The sequence below is a fragment of the Ambystoma mexicanum genome, chromosome 6q (assembly GCF_040938575.1).
Source record: "Ambystoma mexicanum isolate Mex_15411 chromosome 6q, UKY_AmexF1_1, whole genome shotgun sequence".
NCBI classification, from domain to species: Eukaryota; Metazoa; Chordata; class Amphibia; order Caudata; family Ambystomatidae; genus Ambystoma; species Ambystoma mexicanum.
The window spans coordinates 237,353,492-237,376,215 of NC_090937.1; the positions used below are offsets into that span (position 1 = coordinate 237,353,492).

The window sequence follows — 22,724 nt, forward strand, 5'->3', positions numbered from 1 at the left end:
TGACCCGATGAATTCCCACAGACTGCCGGCACATGGATTCTGGCTACAATCAATGAAATCCCCAACTGTATGCAATCTCCAAGTGTGAACTCCGAGGCAGAGTTCCTGTGCATGCCGCTGCGGGAATCAGCTTTGGAGGACCCCCCCAAGAACATATTGATTGTGCCAATGTCCTCTGATTCCACAGCCTTTAGAATGAGACTTAAATGGGTGAAAACCTTTATTAAGAGCTAGCGATCATTAGTAGCGAGGCCCTGGAATATTGACTCTCAACTCAAATCAAGCAAAAAGTGTATGTAAAACAGTAAACCAGTATCAATATGAACTATCTTAATGAACTGCGCATTTAAGCCAAATGTATATGTTTATGATTATAGGCACAACCAAGATGTAATACCTACGCATGTTGCATCTGTTGGTGGAAGGGAGAGAACGCACGAAGAGAGCGGGCAGCAAAGTGAGGGGCATGAGGAAGTCACGCTGAACAAGGCCGCTGCAGAGGTAGAGAAGAAGGTGGGGCAAGAGAGAGTCAAGGAAACGGGAGCAGCAATCAGCAGAGGATGAGCCCTGACTGAGCCCTGCTGGTCTTCTATTAAGCTTTATTAGTGCCAAACAGGTTGCTCGAAGCATGGGCTGCATAAACGAGTATAAGAATGTACTCTGAGAAAGTTGTTCATTGCTTTTTCATCTACCCCTGCTCCACTAGCATTCTTTGTACACCACGAACCTGCTCCATTCTTCCCCCAATTCAGTGACCCCCAAATTCAAAATCAAAAGAATCTCTATTCTCATTCAAGAAATATCAACATTGTGGGCCTCATTCCATATGTGAAGGTCCAGAAATAAGGGTGCTGGTTGCACTGTACCGGCACCCTTTCTGGACCACCACATTCCAACTCTGCCTCCAGTGCCCGTTGCGCCCGGCAGGTCTGACCTGCTGTGCGAAATGGCCATGTTAGGCGGAGTTGTCACAGAAGCACTGGCACTGCTAGCAATGGTTCCGGTTAGCAACTGTGCTGGCGCTTCCGTGTCCCCATTCACATGGAATCCTATGGGACCACGTAGGAATGGGGACTTACACTTTCCAGGACTCCATGGGAATGGGGACTTAAACTTTCCACTGCCTGATATCCCAGGCTGCCGGTGGCCCCAGGATATCAGGCGGCGGAAACAGTGCTACGAGTTTGGTGGCAACCCGCCGGACTGCAAAACTTGTAATGAGACCCTGTGTCTACTCCCTGCTCCTCTCTGGCTTTGTGGAGCATCATGGAAATGGATGAAGGGTTCCACCTGGAGCCCTGGCCACCATTGCCATAGCATCGATCATATTTGGTGGCTATCTTGTTTGTAGTTTTTATTTATTTGATTGCAAAAATGAGTTATGTTATATTATGTTAATGCGATTTATACCGCGCACCACAGACATTTTCATCATATCCATGTGGTCTGGGAGATCTTTAGTTAGTGGGCTAGAAAGGGAAAGCACTGAAGAGTTTTGATGAGCCGTTAGCCTCATTTAAAAAAAACACAGCCATTGCATGCTGGGTTTGTCTCTCGTTGTTAAGGGTTAGGCTGTGTTTGTTGTATGGCTGTGTGTGCGAGGATTTGCGTCTAATTGGTTAAGTTTTCTGTGGCGTATTGTGTTTAGCTGGATGTTGCTGAGTGTGTGCATTTTGTGGTGGTTTTTGGTTTCTGCTGTGGTAGAGGTATGTGTGTGTTTGTTTGGTGTTTGAGGGCGATTGCGGAGCACATCCAACATTTTTAGTAGAGTTAGTTAGTGATGTTAGTGGTCTGTGCCCTTCTATACGATGGTTACAAGCGAATGAAATTGCCACATAGAGCCCTAGTTGTTATTTCAGAATGTTAATGATGATAAAACCCTTGGTGGCAGGCTGCGCCAACCATTTATTGCCCTTAGCACTCAGTTATCACCTTTGGTTGCTCTGTACCATTGTCGTGGGGCTGTCACCAGGTGGTGCATTATGCCGACCCAGGCTTGATCTACATATGAGGTTTTGCAAGTGAAGGAAGATGTACAATCCTTTCAGAACCTAGCATACTTTATAGGAAAAGGAAGGGATGAGGAAAGTTCCCAGTAAAACCCATGCGCTAAACAAGGTTTCATGCTCCTGGGCACTAGAACGTTGAATCGAACTGCGCTGGGCACAATATTGAATGTTTATCAACAAATCAAAAATGAAGATAAAGTCCTTGCTGCGTGTGTTGCGGTGGGGAGAGGCGGTGCCCAACCATACTCTATGGTAATTAAATGAAGAGCACCAGCATACCCTTAACACAATCGCCAAGGGTTATGAGTTGGGAGAAAAGTCAATGAAGCATACTGATGTCTTAACCACCAAGGTATTAATGGAGCCACCAGTGTTCCAACTGAAAGTTTGATTCTGAAAAGTCACAAGCATTACAGCCAACAGTCTTCGACCTTGACTGGGTCTTTTTCAAGGCGAGAACTTTTAAGACCTGTACTAGAATTCTACTTCATGGAATAATTGTAGCCTTGTGGCTGATCTGTGAAGCACTAAAAGGGTCAAGAAAGTTTGCACCGAATGTTCAATTAGGAACGTTCCAATTTCAATCTTAAGATCTTGGTTGAATTCATTATGTGGCACTGGGTTCGTATCCTCTATGGGTATCCAGAATATTCTGGAAGCAGGTCGTGTTGGGCTTGTTAAGTGCCAGACTTTCCACGCTCCTAGTGTGCCAGACTTTCCGCGTCCCTAGTTTGCCAGCTTTTCGGCATTAGTGTTCACACTAGGAACGCCAAAATGCTGACACTTAACAGGCCCAACAGGCCCTACTCCCAGAATGTTATGGATACCCATAGAGGATACGGACTGCAAACGTTCTTGACCCTCTTAGATGCAAAAGCATCATCCATATTGTGAATCCACCATTGCAATGCAGATGTCTGTGCTTAGAGTACTTGTGCTTGTAGCCCCATCTCATATTATCTAAACATAGTTTATTTTTCATACTTCTGTATTGTACCTGGGGCTTGCGATGTTCTCCCTGGCTCTTCGACGCGGAACCTACTCTGAGTTGGTGGCTTACAAAATTCGAAAACAATATACAAATAAAAGATTGAGTCAGACACTGAGGACCTCTTGGCGGAGTTCATGAGATCTTGCTCAATTTTAAGATAGTCTATTGAAAATCTTGTTAAACCTGCTAGAAAGAGTCCCTGTTACAACGTCATTAAGATACTGGAAGCAGCCTGTCCGCCGGGTTTATCAGCATTGGTGCATGATGGTGTGTGCAGCTGGCACGTGATGTGATAATGATGTGTTTGGTTGTTTATAATGCGCTTAATACCCAGAGGTTTCTAAGCGTGGATCGGGGATCGAACCTGTGAGCAGGCGAGGGTCTTGCTTCCAAGGTGAGTATGTTGCCCTGAGCTATGCTCTCTAAACTGTGGATAATACAGATAGGATTTTTTAAACAATGTTTATGAGGGACAATATATTATCCTTCAGGGAAGGGGTAAGCAAAGCTAATATTATGACATTGCTTTCAATAGTGTCAAGGTGCAATGCACTTTAGCTCACAACCTTTTTTTTGATATCTGACAAGTTCACCACTAACCTCAGACATGAGGCCAGCCTGCGCCTCACAAGTTTGAATCCTGGCAGTGCTAACTCAGCCCTTCATATTTCAGAGAATGATAAATGGGGTATTATTAAACTGGCAGATAATAAAACCTGTTAATGTAGTGCTTAGAAGTAGGTGAAGTCGGGCATGAAGAACTGTATACAAAAACAAGACAGGGGCTGGTGTTAAGAATTCACTGTTCAATTTCCACTTCTTTGGTGCATATTGCACTGTTTACCTAAAGAATCACTGAACCGAAGCACAGCCCTATTGGACATTGGCAAACTAAAAATCACAATTGCAAACATATATATGAGCTCTTTTAATAGTCATGAAGGTTAGCTATAAATATAATAGGACAAAACACAAGGTTCATCCTTATGTTCAGGGAACAGGAAAAGGCCACTGATTCCCTTTCTTAGTCAACCGTCACTCCCGTTGCATCATGGCGGCCACTGATTATCCGTGCTGGTGCACCCGAGGCGCACATCCACGTGACCTTCTGCTGCACCTTGCTCATCCCTTACATTTCTGGCTGGTAGACCCTGCCACATCCAGTCATGCAAAATGCATATTGCTGCACTTAGCCACCTACCACAACCTGCTGCTCACTTACATTACCTACTACTGCTGCACTCAGTCAGTCCACTCCCATTTCCTATGGATGCACGCCGTTGGCCACTCACACCTCCTGCTAGCAGCCACAGAAGGTATGCAGTGATATAAACGAATTGAAAATAACGAATGCAATTTTAACTAAAACTGAACAAAACAAATATCGATTTGTTTTTAAAAACATATGCAGGGGTGGGGTAAGTGGTTAAAATGTGAGGGGAGGTGTTGCATAGTGCCCCTCCTGGGAGCATGGTAGCTCCCAGGATGTTGTCATGGGTCACGTGGCAGTAGCAACGTGACCAACATAATAAAGGTAACAAGCCGTTTCCGGCTCGTCAGTCACACTCCAATCTGGCTCCGTTGTCGTCCTTTGTGTGCCTGCCTGGCACAACACTGCGTGGTGTAGGCCCAGGGTCCGGGCCCACCACGAGGCCAGCGCCCCTGCTGGGCAACGCCGACCTCCACTGCGTGCGGGCCATGTGAGCATGGCTGCTGGTGGCGACCCCGGAATGGGTGCCCCCAGAGCCGGGGCCGTCGTGTGCTTGGGGCCCCTAGCCAAGTGATCCCCACTGCATCATCTGCGCCGTGATCGCCGCACAACGGAACCCCGTCGGGTGCTCCCGACGTGAGTATGGGGCCTGCCCGGTGATCCGGAGCAGGCCCCCAACAGGAGGTGTTGGGGTGGGGATTTAAATATAGGGAAAAGGGGGGCTCGGAGGCGGACCCCCAAATAAAAACATTTGATATGCTCCGGGTCTTGCAAGTATAGCTCAGCGGCAACGTGCTCGCTTTGGAAGTCAATCCCCAGGCCCGTGCTTAGAAACCTCTGGTTATTAAGCATGTTATAAATAACCTATCATATCATTGTTTTAGTTTCATTCAAAATTCATTCTTCATTTATTCATTCGTTAATAGCGCTACCGCCGCATTTAAGGGTTACCGCCAGACTCGTGATGAGGCCCTTTGTGTCTCTTAAGAGGCTGAGACTTGAGTTAGAGTTCAAAAGTTTACAAATCCAAGCTGAAGCCAAACATCAAGACATCACGTTAAGGGAATTGGAAATGAAGCAAGCTCTTCAGATGAAAAAATTTGCTGAAAATGTTTCTATCCCAAAGTCTTCTAGGTCTTCCAGCCCAAAGAGACCTTACATGCCTAAAGAAGCAGTGAGTATGTATGATGCAAAACTTGATATTTTGGATTGGTTGGGTGCTTTTGAGTATAACTATGGGAACCAGGGTTACACGGGGAATCAGCTGATTGGCTTCTGTCTAGGCTCCCCCAGTTTGCAACTGATGCTGTAATAGAGGTGGGGGGAACTGGAAAGAAAGGAGTATGAAAGTGTAAAGCTAGCTTTGATAGCTAGATTTGGGAAAACCCCTTCCCAGTACCTTAAGAGGTGGAGGACCCTCAAAAAGACTGATGGTACCTCTTGGGCTACTTGGGTGTGTGAATGCTTGTAGAACTTCGATGGTTGGGTTAAGGGTTACAGAGTAACTACTTTTGAAGGTATGAGAAGTCTATTTTTGTTGTAATCTATTTTTTATGTCTGCTCTCCTGAGCTGAGACAGCACTTGGCTGGAAGCTGGCAAAGGCTGCTGATTTATGGGTTGCCAACAGGGCTTCAAATTATGGGGCCACTCATAAAAAGGATGAGGGGGAAACAGCACAAGAAAGATGACAAAGAGAATTCTAAAACCTCCCATCCAAAAGAGAGCCGGCCACAAACATAAGAAGGGTAAACCCCACGGGAAACCAGGTCAGTATAGTGAAACCCTCTGGTGCCAAACCAGAGGGAGGTCAGTAGAAACCCCCATTCCAGAAAACATTTGGTAAATGTTATGCTTGTGGATCTACTGATCATGTGAAAGGGGATCCCAGATGCAAAGGTAATCCTTCAGGGGTCCACACTGCCTCCTTATCCTTCATCCCCGAGGGAAAAGTACATATGGCAAGTGGGAACTTTCATCTATTGGCTGAAGACACCATTGGGATCTCAGCCAGTGTTTCTTTAGTGTCCCTGGGTCTGTGGGAACAACATAATCTAGATGTGTATAACTATCCCAGATAACACAAAAGAATACCACAAGGACATTGTACTTGTAAATGGTCAGGAGACCCCTGCCATTAGAGATACTGTGGCCAGCATCACAGTGGTGGGTGAAACCTTTTTCAGACCTGAGGATGTTGCTAAGGCACCAAAAGGCCCCACTAAGCTTGCCGGAGGCCCTCTCCAGATGGTTCCAATATTACCAGCTCTCATCCAGTGCAACAATATGACTGTAAGTATACCTGTCAGTCAGCGTTCAGAGTGAGGTGCCTGGGAGAGTCCTGTTGGGGAATGTCTTAAAGACTCTTGGAGTTGTGTCAAGCACCCCCAGGCCTCCCAGCAAAAGGATGCAGGACCAAACTAAGAAGGCCAGAGCGCTCACCTTGGATGACTCTCAGTGTGTTGTTACAGAAGAACCTATAACACCCAGTCCACAGTAAGGACAAACTTCTACTTCCAGGAAGAAAGAGACAAAGGGGAAACCCAAGGTCTCAGGCAATAAGAAGAGTAGCACTCCTGTGCATACAACCAGGACGTCCCCGAGAGGACAGTCCCAAATCACACCTGTGACTCCTCCACCAGCTGAGGCTGAGTGTGAGAAACCATCAGAGGATGGTGAGTCAGCTACTGATGATACAGAGCTGGAAGAAGACCTTCCTCCTGTTGGATATCTAGATCCTAAAGACCATCCTGAGATGCAGACTTTACTTGCAGAAGGTGGCCGCTATAGGGCAGACTTCAGCAGAAGTCAAAGAGAGTGTCCTACTCTTGAAGGTCTTCACCAACAGGCAGCTTCCCAGCTGGAAGGGCACGAGCCAGGGAAGCACCCGTCATACTGGGAGGATGGCCTCCTCTACAGTGAACCTATTGAATCTACTCCAGGGGACTACAGAAGACTTGTAGTGCCACAAGAAGTAAGACCTCAGTTCCTACAGTTAGCCCATGAGATCCCTTTAGCTGGGCACTTAAGCTTTAAGAAGACCAAAGAAATGATTTCTCTTTATTTGTACGGGCCCAAGATCGGGTCTGATGTAGATACATTTTGTAGGCGCTGCCACACTTGTCAGACATCTGGCAAGAGTGGAGCCAAGAATGTGGCACCTTTAGTGCCTCTCCCAGTGGTGGAGTCCCTTTTGAGAGGGTGGGAATCGACAATTTTGGTCCCTTAGACCCTCGAACATCTTCAGGCGACCGATTTATATTGGCTGTGGTGGACCATGCTACCAGGTATCCTGAAGCAATACCTATGAGGACTGTCACAGCTCAGGCCGTGGCTAAGGCCCTACTTGGTATTTTTACCAGAGTAGAGTTTCCCTTAGGGGGTGATCTCTGACAGGGGGGCCAATTTTATGTCCCACTACATGCAAGCCATGTGGAAAAACTGTGGAGTAACCTGCAAGTTCTCAACAGCCTACCATCCCCAAACCAATGGATCGGTAGAGAGGTTTAACGGAACTATGAAGAACATGATAGATGCTTTAGAAGAACCCCTTAGACGAAAGTGGGACCTTCTACTGCCATGCCTTCTCTTTGCTTATAGAGAAGTCCCTCAAGAAAGGGTGGGCTTCAGCTCCTTTGAACCTCTCTATGGTCATCTGGTTAGAGGTCCATTGTCCTTAATGAAGGAGGGGTTTGAGAGTGCTCCTTCCCACAAGCTAGTGAGACTCACTGACTATGTGTTAGGTCTCCAAAGGAGCATGACATGCATGATGACAGAAGCTTCTGATAACTAGAATGCAGGTCAGGCTCTGGTGAAGCATTGGCATGACCAGAAGGCCAACATGGTTGAGTTTACTCAAGACAAGCTTGTTCTTGTTATGGTGCCTACAAGGCAGAGGGCCTTGCAGGGCAAATGGATAGGACCCTTCAAGGTTGTGGGAAACTTGGAGAGGACAATTATTTGGTGAACTTAGGCAATCCTAAGGAGGCCCTCAGGGTCTTTCACACCAACCGCCTAAAGGCTTATGTCTCTAGACCAGAACTGGGAGCTTTGCTCTTAGCATCAGCTCAAGAGGAGGAAGAAAGTGAACCTCTTCCTGATCTCCTCAGGGGACAACCTTTAGATGGGAAGGAGTCAATCTCTCTTCTGATCGGACACTGGAACAGCAGGAGGAGTGCAAATGTTTGTTAAATTAGTATGCCTCCCTGTTTTCACTGACACCAGGCATGACCCCTTGGGGCCAGCATGAGATTCTCACTGGTGACTGTTTACCTGTTAAAAGCAGATGTTACAGGATGTCAGACCATATACGAACCCACATAAAGGAAGAGGTCAAGAAGATGCTTGATATTGGGGTAATAGAACTAGGGCTGTACCGAATAGCATATTTAGTATTCGGCCGGATACCGAATAGTTTGTCAACTATTCGGCCGGAGCCGAATAGTGAGCCGAATAGTTTTTTTTTTTAGGCAAACATATTCTAGGGCATACAAAATCAGCATTTCAATGAATAAACTAAGGAGGCATTCTATTGCATGGGTACATATTTATTAATTGGACACATCTCTGTAAGCTTATGAGAAAAGACAAAGAAAAAATACAAAAGTTACGGGAAAAGCCCACTTTTAGTAAGAGTAACCTGTAAGGGGAAGGTTGTATTTTAGGAAAACAAGCCTTTCAACATTTTCAGCTAAGAGGCTGCTTCTGTGTTCGGAATAAATATCTCCAGCTGAACTGAACACTCTCTCGCTGTCCACACTGGTAGGAGGAGGTGCCAAGTACACACGCGCAACTTTTGCCAACCCTGGAAACCGAACACTGTTCATGTCCCACCACTCCAGCGGGTTTGCAGTTTTAGGGAGCAGCGGCTCTCTCAAAAAGACAGTGAGCTCAGTGTCCAGGGAACTTATGGACTGACTCACACCAGCCGTGGACTGCTCAACAACACTGTCCCAGAATGCCCATATGCCACATGGTGGAACGCTCTTCTTGGGTGGTGGCTCATCCTCTTGTGGGTCAGGGTCTGCAGGTTGCCCCTCAGGAGGGGAGGACTGCTCGCAGAGGGCTAAGGCAGTAGAGTGCATAGAACATTTAACATTGTTGGCTACAACATCATTGCTGAAAAATGTTAATTTGAACCGCGGATCGATGCCTGTTGCCACACAGTAGATGGATATAGCCTCAATGTCTTTGAATCTTGCCTCTACAGCCTTTAATAACTCTGCTTTCACTAGCTTCACACCAGTGTCCCTAACCTCGCCAGAGCTCAGGTAGGCCCTTAAAGCTTTCACAGCAGGAACAACCAAGGAGATGCTTGATGCATGAGAGCAAATCTCCTTTGTGAGCTCTGCAAAGGGTGCCAACAAAGATAAAACATTTTCTGCCAAAAGCCACTGGCAGGCAGAAAGATTTGACACTTTATCGTCCTCCGCACAGTACAAACTTACTGGCCGCCTCTGCCCCACCAGTCGCCCCAGCATCAAAAAGGACGAGTTCCACCGTGTAGATACATCTTGAATCAATTGCAATTCAGGCAGCCCTAGATCTTTTTGCAGTGCGTGCAGGCGTGACGTGGCCGAACTAGAATGTTTGAAGTGGCCTACAAGTTTCCTTGCATGTGCCATCATGTCTGACACAGATCTTTGCACAAAAAGGCCATCATGGATGCAAAGCTGTAGGGTGTGAGCAAAACACCCCACACTAGCTAGGTCTGCTTCTCTGAAGGCCTTGCACATGTTAGCGGCATTATCCCGAAGAATGACGTGCACTTTGGAATGGCTAATTTGCCACCTTTCTAGCATTTCTTGAAATGCTAATCCTATTTTGGCACCAGTATGGCTTCCACCAAAAGCCTCGCACTGCAACAAAACTCCATGCCTTTTCATGTTGCTGGCCAGCCAATGCCCTGTTAGGCTCATAAAAGATTTCACAGTGTTATCAGATGTCCAAATGTCCACAGTAAATGCAATTTTCTCAGCCCTCTGAACCTCTGAAGCAATAAACTGGCTCACTTTCTCATACAGGTCGGGGATGATGCGCGTTGAAAAATATTTACGTGATGGAACCTTGTACCTAGGCTCCAATTTATGGAGTAAACGCACAAAACCGACATCCTCAACAACAGAAAATGGTTGCAAGTCTAGCGCTATCATTTCGCCAATACTGCGATGCACTGCATGTGCGGAAGGGCTGTCCAGAGGCCATGCTTGTTTTTTGTCCAGACAATCTTTAATGGACAGCTGTGACAATGCCCTCTTGCACTTTGCGGGAGACACATTGCTATTGATTCTCCCAGCAAATGCCTCTTTTTTCCTTTCATATTGGACATATTCATTGTGATGTTTGGACCGCAGATGGTTGGTCAGTGCTGATGTGCTGCACTGTCTCGAGTTTGCAGATCCACGAGACAAAACTGCAAGGCACACAGAACACACTGCCTTGGAGTTATCGTCCATTTTTATGGTAAAGTAATCCCACACAGGGCTGGTTTTCTCCTTGGTGCTACTCATGCCGACAACGAAGGGGGTTCTGCAGCTCTGAGGGATAGGGTTTCTGCTGGGCACGTCTCCTAGCTGTTGCTTGTGGGCCTTTAGGTAAATCAGAAGCTCGTACTGGTGATAAAGAAATGTAAAGCAAAAGTCAAACTTAATTTTTTGGCGGGGCAGTACTGCATGATGGCTCTGGGCTCTGAAGTGGTATCAGGGTTCCCTTTAAAAAAGTTTTTTAAAAAACCTTTTATCAAAAATAACTATGTAAAAAACCAAAATATTGATCGACAAAAACCTCACTTGAAATTGCCAGGAGTTGGTGTCATTATGTACATCCATTGACGGCAGCAAGCATAATATAGCAGTCTTTCATTTAATCAGGCATATGAGTGTTAACCTCCCACCGCAAGCTTCCCCTGAATAGTAAAACCCCCATAGTACTCACCAGGATTGTGGGCACTAAGCAGGCATCTGCATCAAGGTGGTGTAAGTCCGTCTCAGGGGTGAGCTTCCTTGGTACGTGCTGTGTCTTTTCTGGGCTGTGGTATAACTAAAGTAAAGAAAAGGATGATGTTACTGCTAGACAAGTGTTGCAGGATTAAGAAAATGCACAATTATTCCACTCTTCACATTTTGTCACAAGTCTACAAGAACAAATACATGGCCCAGGACAACTGGATCATAAGATCAAGAAACTATGGCCTAAAAGGAACAAACTATGAGACTCTTTGGAACGCAGAAGTCCCATCACAGCCAGTGGGACTGAGATCCACTCATAAAATATTTCAGACACAGAACTCTATGGAGGGCAAGGCTAAAAGCAACCCTGGGGGCTGCTCCAGCAGGGACATCATGGCACAATGGAGGGGGTGGGGGAACATGGGAGAACATTGCGGGACAACAGTGGGGGTGGGCGGGAACATGGGAGATCATCATGGGACAATTGAGGGGTGGGGGTAAATAGGAGTGCATTGCGGGACAAATGTGGGGGTGGGGGAACATGGGAGAACATTGCGGGACAACAGTGGGGGTGGGCGGGAACATGGGAGATCATCATGGGACAATTGAGGGGTGGGGGTCAATGGGAGTGCATTGCGGGACAAATGTGGGGGTGGGGGAACATGGGAGAACATTGCGGGACAACAGTGGGGGTGGGCGGGAACATGGGAGATCATCATGGGACAATTGAGGGGTGGGGGTAAATAGGAGTGCATTGCGGGACAAATGTGGGGGTGGGGGAACATGGGAGAACATTGCGGGACAACAGTGGGGGTGGGCGGGAACATGGGAGATCATCATGGGACAATTGAGGGGTGGGGGTCAATGGGAGTACATTGCTGGACAACTGTGGGGGTGCAGGGCACCCCCGCGGCCTCACCGTGGTGAGGGAGCATGGGGGACACATTAGAAATGGAGGCCGCCGGGGTCGGCAAAGTGCCCCGGCGGCCTCATGAGTCTGGGGGGGGGCGCTCATGTAGGAGCGGCCCCCAATGCAAAATAAACGTCGGGCCACCGGCTTTGCACCGGTGGCCCGACCAGCATACCTGCTGGTACAGCGGTGAGACCGCGGGGGTGCAGGGCACCCCCGCGGCCTCAGCGCGGTGAGGAGGACGGGGGGGGGCACATTGGAAATGGAGGCCGCCGGGGTCGGCAAAGTGCCCCGGCGGCCTCATGAGTCTGGGGGGGCCGCTCATGTAGGAGCGGCCCCCAATGCAAAATAAACGTCGGGCCACCGGCTTTGCACCGGTGGCCCGACCAGCATACCTGCTGGTACAGCGGTGAGACCGCGGGGGTGCAGGGCACCCCCGCGGCCTCAGCGCGGTGAGGAGGACGGGGGGGGCACATTGGAAATGGAGGCCGCCGGGGTCGGCAAAGTGCCCCGGCGGCCTCATGAGTCTGGGGGGGGCCGCTCATGTAGGAGCGGCCCCCAATGCAAAATAAACGTCGGGCCACCGGCTTTGCACCGGTGGCCCGACAAACACAACATTATTGCGGTGAGGCCGCGGGGGTTCCCTGTGGCCCCGCGGCCTCACCGTGCTCAAGGGGTGAGGGGGGGCACATTGGAAATGGAGGCCGCCGGGGTCGGCAAAGTGCCCCGGCGGCCTCATGAGTCTGGGGGGGCCGCTCATGTAGGAGCGGCCCCCAATGCAAAATAAACGTCGGGCCACCGGCTTTGCACCGGTGGCCCGACAAACACAAAATTATTGCGGTGAGGCCGCGGGGGTTCCCTGTGGCCCCGCGGCCTCACCGTGCTCAAGGGGTGAGGGGGGGCACATTGGAAATGGAGGCCGCCGGGGTCGGCAAAGTGCCCCGGCGGCCTCATGAGTCTGGGGGGGGCCGCTCATGTAGGAGCGGCCCCCAATGCAAAATAAACGTCGGGCCACCGGCTTTGCACCGGTGGCCCGACAAACACAACATTATTGCGGTGAGGCCGCGGGGGTTCCCTGTGGCCCCGCGGCCTCACCGTGCTCAAGGGGTGAGGGGGGGCACATTGGAAATGGAGGCCGCCGGGGTCGGCAAAGTGCCCCGGCGGCCTCATGAGTCTGGGGGGGCCGCTCATGTAGGAGCGGCCCCCAATGCAAAAATAAACGTCGGGCCACCGGCTTTGCACCGGTGGCCCGACCAGCATACCTGCTGGTACAGCGGTGAGACCGCGGGGGTGCAGGGCACCCCCGCGGCCTCAGCGCGGTGAGGAGGACGGGGGGGGGCACATTGGAAATGGAGGCCGCCGGGGTCGGCAAAGTGCCCCGGCGGCCTCATGAGTCTGGGGGGGCCGCTCATGTAGGAGCGGCCCCCAATGCAAAATAAACGTCGGGCCACCGGCTTTGCACCGGTGGCCCGACCAGCATACCTGCTGGTACAGCGGTGAGACCGCGGGGGTGCAGGGCACCCCCGCGGCCTCAGCGCGGTGAGGAGGATGGGGGGGGGGCACATTGGAAATGGAGGCCGCCAGGGTCGGCAAAGTGCCCCGGCGGCCTCATGAGTCTGGGGGGGGGCGCTCATGTAGGAGCGGCCCCCAATGCAAAATAAACGTCGGGCCACCGGCTTTGCACCGGTGGCCCGACCAGCATACCTGCTGGTACAGCGGTGAGACCGCGGGGGTGCAGGGCACCCCCGCGGCCTCAGCGCGGTGAGGAGGACGGGGGGGGGCACATTGGAAATGGAGGCCGCCGGGGTCGGCAAAGTGCCCCGGCGGCCTCATGAGTCTGGGGGGGCCGCTCATGTAGGAGCGGCCCCCAATGCAAAATAAACGTCGGGCCACCGGCTTTGCACCGGTGGCCCGACCAGCATACCTGCTGGTACAGCGGTGAGACCGCGGGGGTGCAGGGCACCCCCGCGGCCTCAGCGCGGTGAGGAGGACGGGGGGGGCACATTGGAAATGGAGGCCGCCGGGGTCGGCAAAGTGCCCCGGCGGCCTCATGAGTCTGGGGGGGCCGCTCATGTAGGAGCGGCCCCCAATGCAAAAATAAACGTCGGGCCACCGGCTTTGCACCGGTGGCCCGACCAGCATACCTGCTGGTACAGCGGTGAGACCGCGGGGGTGCAGGGCACCCCCGCGGCCTCAGCGCGGTGAGGAGGACGGGGGGGGCACATTGGAAATGGAGGCCGCCGGGGTCGGCAAAGTGCCCCGGCGGCCTCATGAGTCTGGGGGGGCCGCTCATGTAGGAGCGGCCCCCAATGCAAAATAAACGTCGGGCCACCGGCTTTGCACCGGTGGCCCGACCAGCATACCTGCTGGTACAGCGGTGAGACCGCGGGGGTGCCCTGCCTCAGCGCGGTGAGGAGGACGGGGGGGGGCACATTGGAAATGGAGGCCGCCGGGGTCGGCAAAGTGCCCCGGCGGCCTCATGAGTCTGGGGGGGCCGCTCATGTAGGAGCGGCCCCCAATGCAAAATAAACGTCGGGCCACCGGCTTTGCACCGGTGGCCCGACCAGCATACCTGCTGGTACTGCGGTGAGACCGCGGGGGTGCAGGGCACCCCCGCGGCCTCACCGTGATGAGGGGGGTATGGGGGAGGTCACTTACCTGGGGATTTCTCTGGGTCCGGGCATCTGCTGGAATCCGTCTGTTGGCATAGGAAGCGAGGGAAGGGAAGAACTGTTCCCTTCCCTCGCTTCCTATTTCAACCCGATAGGCTGGTTCCTCTGTGGTCAGACTGCAGAAGCCAATAGGCAAACAGCTTGTTTGGCTTCTGCAGCCTGAACACTGTCAAACATTCTATGATTGGCTGTCATCTCCCAAACAGGGAGAGGGCAGCTAATCATAGAAAGTGGACTTCGGCTTCGAGTCCCTAAACAGAAACTATTCTGCCGAAGCCGGATAGCTGTATTTCAGCCGAACTTCGGCAGAATAGGGACTCGAAGCCGAAGTTCGGTACAGCCCTAAATAGAACCCTCTACCAGTCCATGGGCTAGTCCAGTTGTGCTAGTACCAAAGGCAGGATCCAAAGAGTTGAGATTCTGTGTGGACTATAGAGCTCTTAATGCAGTCACCACAACCGATTCCCACCCTTTACCTAGAACAGATGAGCTGGTGGACAAACTTGGTTCAGCCAAGTACCTCAGTACATTTGACCTAACATCAGGCTATTGGCAAATAGATCTGACAGACCATGCCAAGGAGAAAACTGTATTTTCAACCCCAGGAGGCCTCTACTAGTTTAAGGTTATGCCTTTTGGACTAAAGAATGCACCTTCTACATTCCAAAGGATGGTCAATCATGTTCTGAATGGGATGGAAGACTTCTGTATGGCATACTTGGATGACATTGCAGTGTTCAGCCCTACTTGGAAGGAGCATATTGATCACCTAGTATATGTGTTGCAGGCTCTTGGGCAGGCCAATCTGACCATAAAGCCAAGTAAATGTCAAATTGGTCGGAGTAAGGTGGTCTACCTTGGACATGAGGAGGTGAAATAAGGCCATTGCCTAGCAAGGTACAAGCTGTACAAGAGTAAGCCACCCATACTACTCAAACCCAAGTGAGAGCCTTTTTAGGTCCCCCAGTTTACTATAGAAACTGCATAGAGAACTATGGGACCATAGCTTCTTCCTTGAATGTGATCTCCTCAACCAAATTCCCCAAGAAGGTCAGGTGGAATGAGGAATGCACCAAGGCATTTGAAGGACTTAAGAAAGCCCTTTGTCAAGCTCCATTCTTAAGAGCTCCTGACTACAACCAATACTTTATTGTTCAAACGGATGCTTCCAATACAGGTAGAGGTGCAGTTCCGAGTCAACTGGATGAGAAAGGCAGGGAACACCCAATCTGCTTCATCAGTAGGAAACTAAAGGACCCTGAAACAAGGTGGACAACCATAGAATGTGAGTGGTTAGCCATTGTGTGGTCTTTGAAGAAGTTTAGACCATACTTTTATGGGTCTACTTTTGTAATTCAAACAGACCACCAACCCTTGAGATGGTTAATGCAGATGAAAGGGGAGAATCCTAAATTGTTAAGATGGCCAATCAGCCTACAGGGGATTGATTTTACCATAGAACACAGGTCAGGGTATAATCACCAAAATGCTGATGGTCTCTCCAGAAAGTATGACCGACTGGAGTAAGGAGATTCATCCAGGGGTCGATTGAATCCTCCTGTCCCTTAGTCTGGGGGTGACGAGTGTTAGGGAAAATTCTCAGAAGTGTGCCAATTCCCTCTACCTTATAGACCCCCAGCAACTTCGCTGGATTTTTGAGGAATTGATTTTTTTAACCTGGAGAGAGTGAGACCCTTTTTCCCACTCTCTCATGTATTTTAATGTGATTTCTGAACTCTGTTTCTTTTGGTTGTGGAGTCTGACAAACTCCATAGGAATCATATTTTACATTGTGGCACACAGCACCTTTAGTGCAGTGACTCAGGAAAGTCTCTTAGATTTCCCCAAGGTTTAAATACCTTCTCTGGGATAAACTACTGTTTCCCAGAGCAGTAAAGCAAAATTGACTTTACTTATAATTGTAACTTTCTAGATCCAGCACACACGATCATGCAATAGGGTGCTGGAGGGGTTACTTAGTATCCCCTTTGTCTAGCTTCTCATGTAACATTTTTTTTATGTTACCCTTTCCTCACTGAATGGCTGGTGGCAGTGGTTTTGTTTTTACTACCATGGTGTGCATTTACCGCCGGCTGTGTTTGCAGCTGCACTAAAGCACCCAACGGTGTCATTTTTACCAAAATGGCCCGGTTTTCTTTTTTCACCATTTCTTTGTGGAAAGGTTCTTCTTGAGATTTACTCTCTGTGCCAAACCAGGTTTGGCCCCTTTGTTCATTTTGCCTTTGGCAGGATTCACGAGTGAAGCCCGCCTCTGTCTCCAGGGTGTCTGGGGTAGGTAGGAAGTGAGGGAGGTACCCGAAACTCCCTGTGCTTAGTCTCCTAGGAGACCCAAATGCACTCTGTGATGATTGGCTGGCTGACTGTCCGGCAGGGACAGCCACCCTGCTGGATGAGTGACAGCTAAGCTGGAGTGAAAGGGAGAGAACTGTATAAAAGGTAAGTCTTTTGGCTTGGAAGGCAGAGTCGACCACTGGATGAAGGAACCGAAGAAGAACTTGAAGAGGATGCCTGCTGCAACTCCTGGACCATTGAAGCCCTGCTGCAGTGCCGAAACGCCAAGTTCGCATCGACAGAGAAGCCCCTGCAAGTATGACTTCTCCCCTTGAGTTGGTAGGACCAATCAACTCCAAAGTAAGCCACCTGGACATCCATCTCAGAGCTGGTTGAATTTCCACAGAGTTGCTGCTGGAAACCATAGAGCCAGGGAGAGGAACACCAGTTTGTGTGCGTTGCTTTTAAGTTGGCCAAGAGCTCCAGGAAGATCCTCCGGACTCCCAGGAAGCAGAACTGACCGCGCCTGAGACCCCTCAACAGAGTGCGGGACCCCAGAAGCAAGGAAAGTTCATCTCGACAGCCAGGAACCGCAGTGTTGCTCTTTGTGGTAGACGCGAAGAGCTGAAACACTGAAAAGCCAATGAAAGTGAAATTTACCGGTTGCAAGTTTTGACCATCCCAGTGCAGTGCAGGAGTCCCCAGCGTCCTCCCTCTTGTCTCCACGACTGAGGCTCAGCAACAGTGAGATCTGCAGAGCTGCACAGGAACAGGGGGCATCTGGTGTGTCTTTTCTTCATTTCAAAGGTACTGTACAGTCTAAGAGAACTTACCTCTTGCTGTAGAGTTACTTGCATCTTCTACTGCTCACAAGTCTAACAGCTTGTGGCCCTACATTGATTCATATTTTCCTTCAAAGACATTGTGCAAAGACTTTTTTTTACCCTCGAAGAAGTGCTTCAGCCCATATAGACTCTTGCCTATTAACTTTGGCTTAGCCTTTTTTAACTGAATGGTTCTTATTGGGGGATCTGAAAGCATTTACCTGCTTAAGAAATATTTGTGGTACCTTGTTTTCTCTAATAATCTTTCCCTTTGACTTGCTCTTAACTAATTATGAATACCAACAGTAATACATTAATGTCAACAGCACCCTGCATGCCATCCCAAATGGGTAGTTACTGATTCTGAACTTAAGAGAGTGTATAATTTTGAGGTATATTTGTGTGGTGTTTTACAGTGCTCCCTTCTGAAGAAGGCTTACATTAACTGACTATGTAAATAAATCAATAACTGTTTTATCAAGAAACCCTGTGTGGAAGTGTTTGCTTGAATATTTGTCACTGTGCATCTCTGTGTAACTCCTCCACAGCTCACATTGACCCCTCTTGAGATACGCCTGGTTACTCGTCCACACTAGCAACCTGTGTAGTACAGACATATACCAAACGTTGGGTTACTACTGCCAGGAGGTCAGGGTTGTTGTAGTGCACCCTAAGGGTATGGCACACAAGAAGACCAGGCAGAGTGTCTGTAAGTCACAACCCAATACCCCTTGATTGCTAACCCTTGGATAGTGTAAGGACAGCCTTAGAAGTCCATGAGAGAGTTAAGACAGAGAGGTTACCTTGCCTTTAGGTCTTCACTTCAAGCATAATACTGAACCTAGACAGTAGGGCTCAATAACCAATATCTACTAACCTGGGGTTGGGGACGCCTGTGTTAGGTGCGTTTTTTCTAAACGAGAGAGAAGGACAGATATAGGGCCATTGAAATCTTGATAAAAACCCATAGCTCTCAACTCACACGCTTTTGGCGGGTGTCACCCGCCCTATAAAGGGCTGACTCACCCGCCACGCCTCCTGGACGCCCATTCATTACAATGGGCGTCTCACCCGCCAAAAACAAAATCGGGTGATTTCACCCGCCTTTGCAACACAAATGGTTGAGAGCTATGAAAACCTGTGAAACGTCTGCGAAGCTTGAAGTGTTCCTTGTTCCAACAGTGACAACACCCATCCCCCTCGCTTTGGCATACGTCTACTCTTGATGGGCAAGGCTTCCGCTTCATAACTATAGGAGTTTTTTTTCCGATTCATTTTCTCATATAGCAGTCAACATTTTTTGTTTTCAACGTTATGAAGATGTGGATTTCCTCCTTTATGTGTGTGCTCATCTTTTCCTGAACTGAAGACTTAATTTGGGGAGAAAATCAACTCGAAAATATTCCATAACCAAATGAAAAATGTATTAATGTGCTGGCGAACGTTATTAGGCCTCTTTTTTTATCTTCAACATAATTTCTCAAAACCCATGACTCAGCACGTTTTTTTTCGCTGCGCCATCAGCCCAGTTCCTGCAGTTGGCAGCAATGTGTGCACTGGAAGGAAATGGCGGCCTGATGAGGCCGAGATGAAATACATTAATGGATAGATTTATTGTCTCGATTACATTATCTGCAGTCAACATTTTTCCAGGGCAGCAATAATCAAAGCTCCTGCAAAGACCCCTGCCAGCATGTGTAAATTCTTTCTAATCCGGACAGCTCTGCTCCTCGCGCTGCCTCGTGTGCCTGCGTGGGTTAGCCGGGGCGAAAAGCGACCAAGGGCCCGATCCATGGAATTTTTTGCACGGTTCATAGTGACTTTGCACTGCTGAAAAGTGACTTTGCACTGCCAACACAAACCCTGATTCATGGAACTGTGCTATATTTTTGCCGTCCAAAGACGGTGCAAAGACATTTTGTACTGCAAAAATATGCACTGACTTTGCACTGCAAAAATACACTTTGCACAGTTGCATGAATCAGTGTTTGTGTCGGCTGAACCGTGCAAGAATTTCCATAAATCGGGCCCTATATTACTTGTTGGAATAATATAGTCCAGTCTCGTGACTGTCAATTTGCGGGGCAACATGTCTGAAATAAGGGCTGAGCAGCCAAGCAGCTTCTGCGTTACCAGCGCCATCTGCTTCAATCAAGGGCTGTGCATCCACACAAGTAATTGGCATGCTTGGGCAGCCTGGAGAGACGTCGTCAGATTACAGATTCGATACCCTGTCTGCTCTGCCAATGCAGTTTTGGAATTGTCATCCACGGATAACCTCCTTCCTCTCTAACAGTTATTGTGTGAAATCGTCCTTTGAGAAAAGGGAATTCGTGTATGTTAACCATTAACGCTACACTGCAAGGCCCTGTATTTTGAAATGTTATAGAGCTTTTCAGTGCAGTGAATACTTTAAAGCTCATTTTTGTCACATGACACATAGTGAGTGTTCTTTGCACAAGGGGAGAACTGCAAGTGGAGAAGGTCTGCACTTCCATCTGCAAGGATTTTGGGGAACCGACGCGGTGGAAGGAGGGTGTGAGGATGTCGGCGCAGACCGACCTGATTGGTGGAAAGGTCATCGTCAAAAGCGTGAGGCAACTTGCAGACCTCACCCTCTTTTCCTCCGGGACCATGGGCGCAACGGTGGCGCGGGCAATGCCCTCAGCGATGGAGGAAGTCAGCAGGGCTATTGTATTGCTAAAAGTGGCAGTGTTTACTGAAGTGTTTTGGAGAGTTAGAGTAGAACAGCCAGCCAGAAAGTTGACTTCAGCTGGGGTACAGGACATGGCATCTGCCTGTGGGGGGTCTCACGGAAAGTACAATGGCTGACGTTGAGCGAAAGGGAACCAAAGAAAACATTGGCCTCTAGTGCCAGTGACGCAAGGAAAAGTGGATGGGGACAGGGTTAGACTCTTTAGGACTGTGACCAACGCGAGGACCATGTCAGAAGGTGCAAAAGTGATGGCAGGAGGACAAGACGTGGAACAAATAATTACAAAAGGTGAGAAATCACACCTGTGTGGAAAATATGGAAAGCAGGGGCGTCAACAAAGGAAGGGACTATGACGAACGAAGGAGAGGACAGAGTGGGGCAACTGGAAACTGGACTGGTGGATAAGGACAGTGCAGCCATGCAGCCTATGAAGGCCGAAATTAAGACATGATGGGCAAGGTGTTGGCATGGAGAAGGTGGATGTGGCTGTAGAAAAGGGGGAGAGGATTTGGAAAAAGGTGGTCATAAAGGAAAGCAGTGGCAGAGAGGGTGTGGTCATTACAGAGGGCTAGGAGAAAGAAACAGAAGGTCATATCAAAGGACAAGGAATGGAGTAGGACACTGACCAATTGACCTTTGCCCCGCAGGAGTATAAGGATGAGTAGAGGCTGAAACGCACACTCAGCCATCACACTTCTACAAACCAAGAGCCAACACAATCATGAAGGTAAAGCTGGCACAGTCTAGAGATAGACCGCCTTCACCTTTTGTGGTAACGTGGGCTGAGGAAAGGCTGTACTCTTAAGAGGGTTGGGAATGTGGTTCAGTAGCAACCCAAACAGTAAAATATACAATCCAAAATAAAGGAATGTTGACCCAAGGTTCTATCAAAATATAGACTTTCATCAGGCACACCATGTACAATACTAACTATCTAGAAAACACTGTGAAAACCGACCCCTGTAGAAGAAACACAGAATATGCGCAGGTAGAATAAATGTGGTGATGAGACAAGGGGAGAACGGCCTTCTAAAGACCACAATGTTCAAAAGAATATTTCTTGAAGTTGCAAAAAGGGATTAAAATGGCCAAGCCAGTCTCTCGGGCCCAAAAATGGACTAGGGGGCAGATATCAGTTAGTAATACTATGTGCAAATGCTTTGGGTGTTCAACACTGTCGAGTAAGGCTTCTCGGCGTTGACTGCAGTGTCGGCTTAGGTCACAGATGTGGCAGTCGTGATGATGCAGCGGCAAGTTGACATTGAAGCGGGGTAGAACAGAGGGGGAGTTGCGGTCTCAAAGTGTGTACTCAAACTGTGCGGATTCGTGGGTTACCAAGTCTGTTTCGGTGGTCAAGGATCGACGACAGTCGAGCTGGTACCAAGATGCACAGGCGAGTTGGTTTGATGTAAAGGCTCGGAGGTCACAGTTCAGGGAACACCAAGATCGGGTTGAGCGATGTTGAAGAAGCTGGCATTTCAGACAGTGACTCGAGGAAGTCAAGGCAGCAGTACTTCGTCGTTCGAGCCGAAGCAACAACATGCTTTTGCAGGCGCAGTGTACCGGCGAACAGGGTTGAACAGTGGTTGGCGTATCGGAGAGCAATGGGCACCAAAGAGCAGCGTCAAAAGGTCCTACTGGATCTCTCGATATTGAGGCATGCTCGAATCATAGCTCATAGCGGGTCATCATCGACAACAGAGATCCTGGCTCATCTGGCTCCCAGGTGATGCTAGTTCCACTTCAGGGTTTCAGGGGCAAATGTCAGTCCATTTCTCATGCTCCCAAACACAGAGGAGGCAGGCACACACCTTCAGGTGGCCTGTAGCACAGTGAGATCCTAGGCAACATGTTGGCTTGCAGAGAGGAAGCCTTGTGGTCCAGCAGCAGTGTTCACCCTCAATGATTCCTCAGGATGATTAGAGTATATAGATTGTTTCTGCCTTGGAACCCTGCCTTCACCTCACAACTGGAGGACATTAGAAAGGACTGCTCTCCCAGCAGGGTCCCATGAAATCGTCTCAAGTGATGATCCAAAGGAGCATCAAGATGATCCCCAAGATGATTCAAAGAAGTGGTGGGAGACCCCTTCTTCTATAGAAAAAAGTCCCCAGGTGATTGGACTAAAGCCAGTCTGCTTTAGGGGTCCAATCCC

General features: G+C 49.3%; 1 protein-coding gene across 2 annotated transcripts in view; it reads right to left on the bottom strand.

The window, feature by feature from the left end:
• BANK1 (B cell scaffold protein with ankyrin repeats 1) overlaps positions 1-22,724 on the bottom strand; it is a 2,974,928-nt gene that overhangs the window by 685,604 nt on the left and 2,266,600 nt on the right. For both annotated transcript variants that reach the window (XM_069630704.1, XM_069630703.1), the window contains exon 10: positions 11,142-11,246. In XM_069630704.1, coding sequence (XP_069486805.1) covers positions 11,142-11,246 — 105 coding nt within the window. The remainder of the gene's footprint in view (positions 1-11,141; positions 11,247-22,724) is intronic.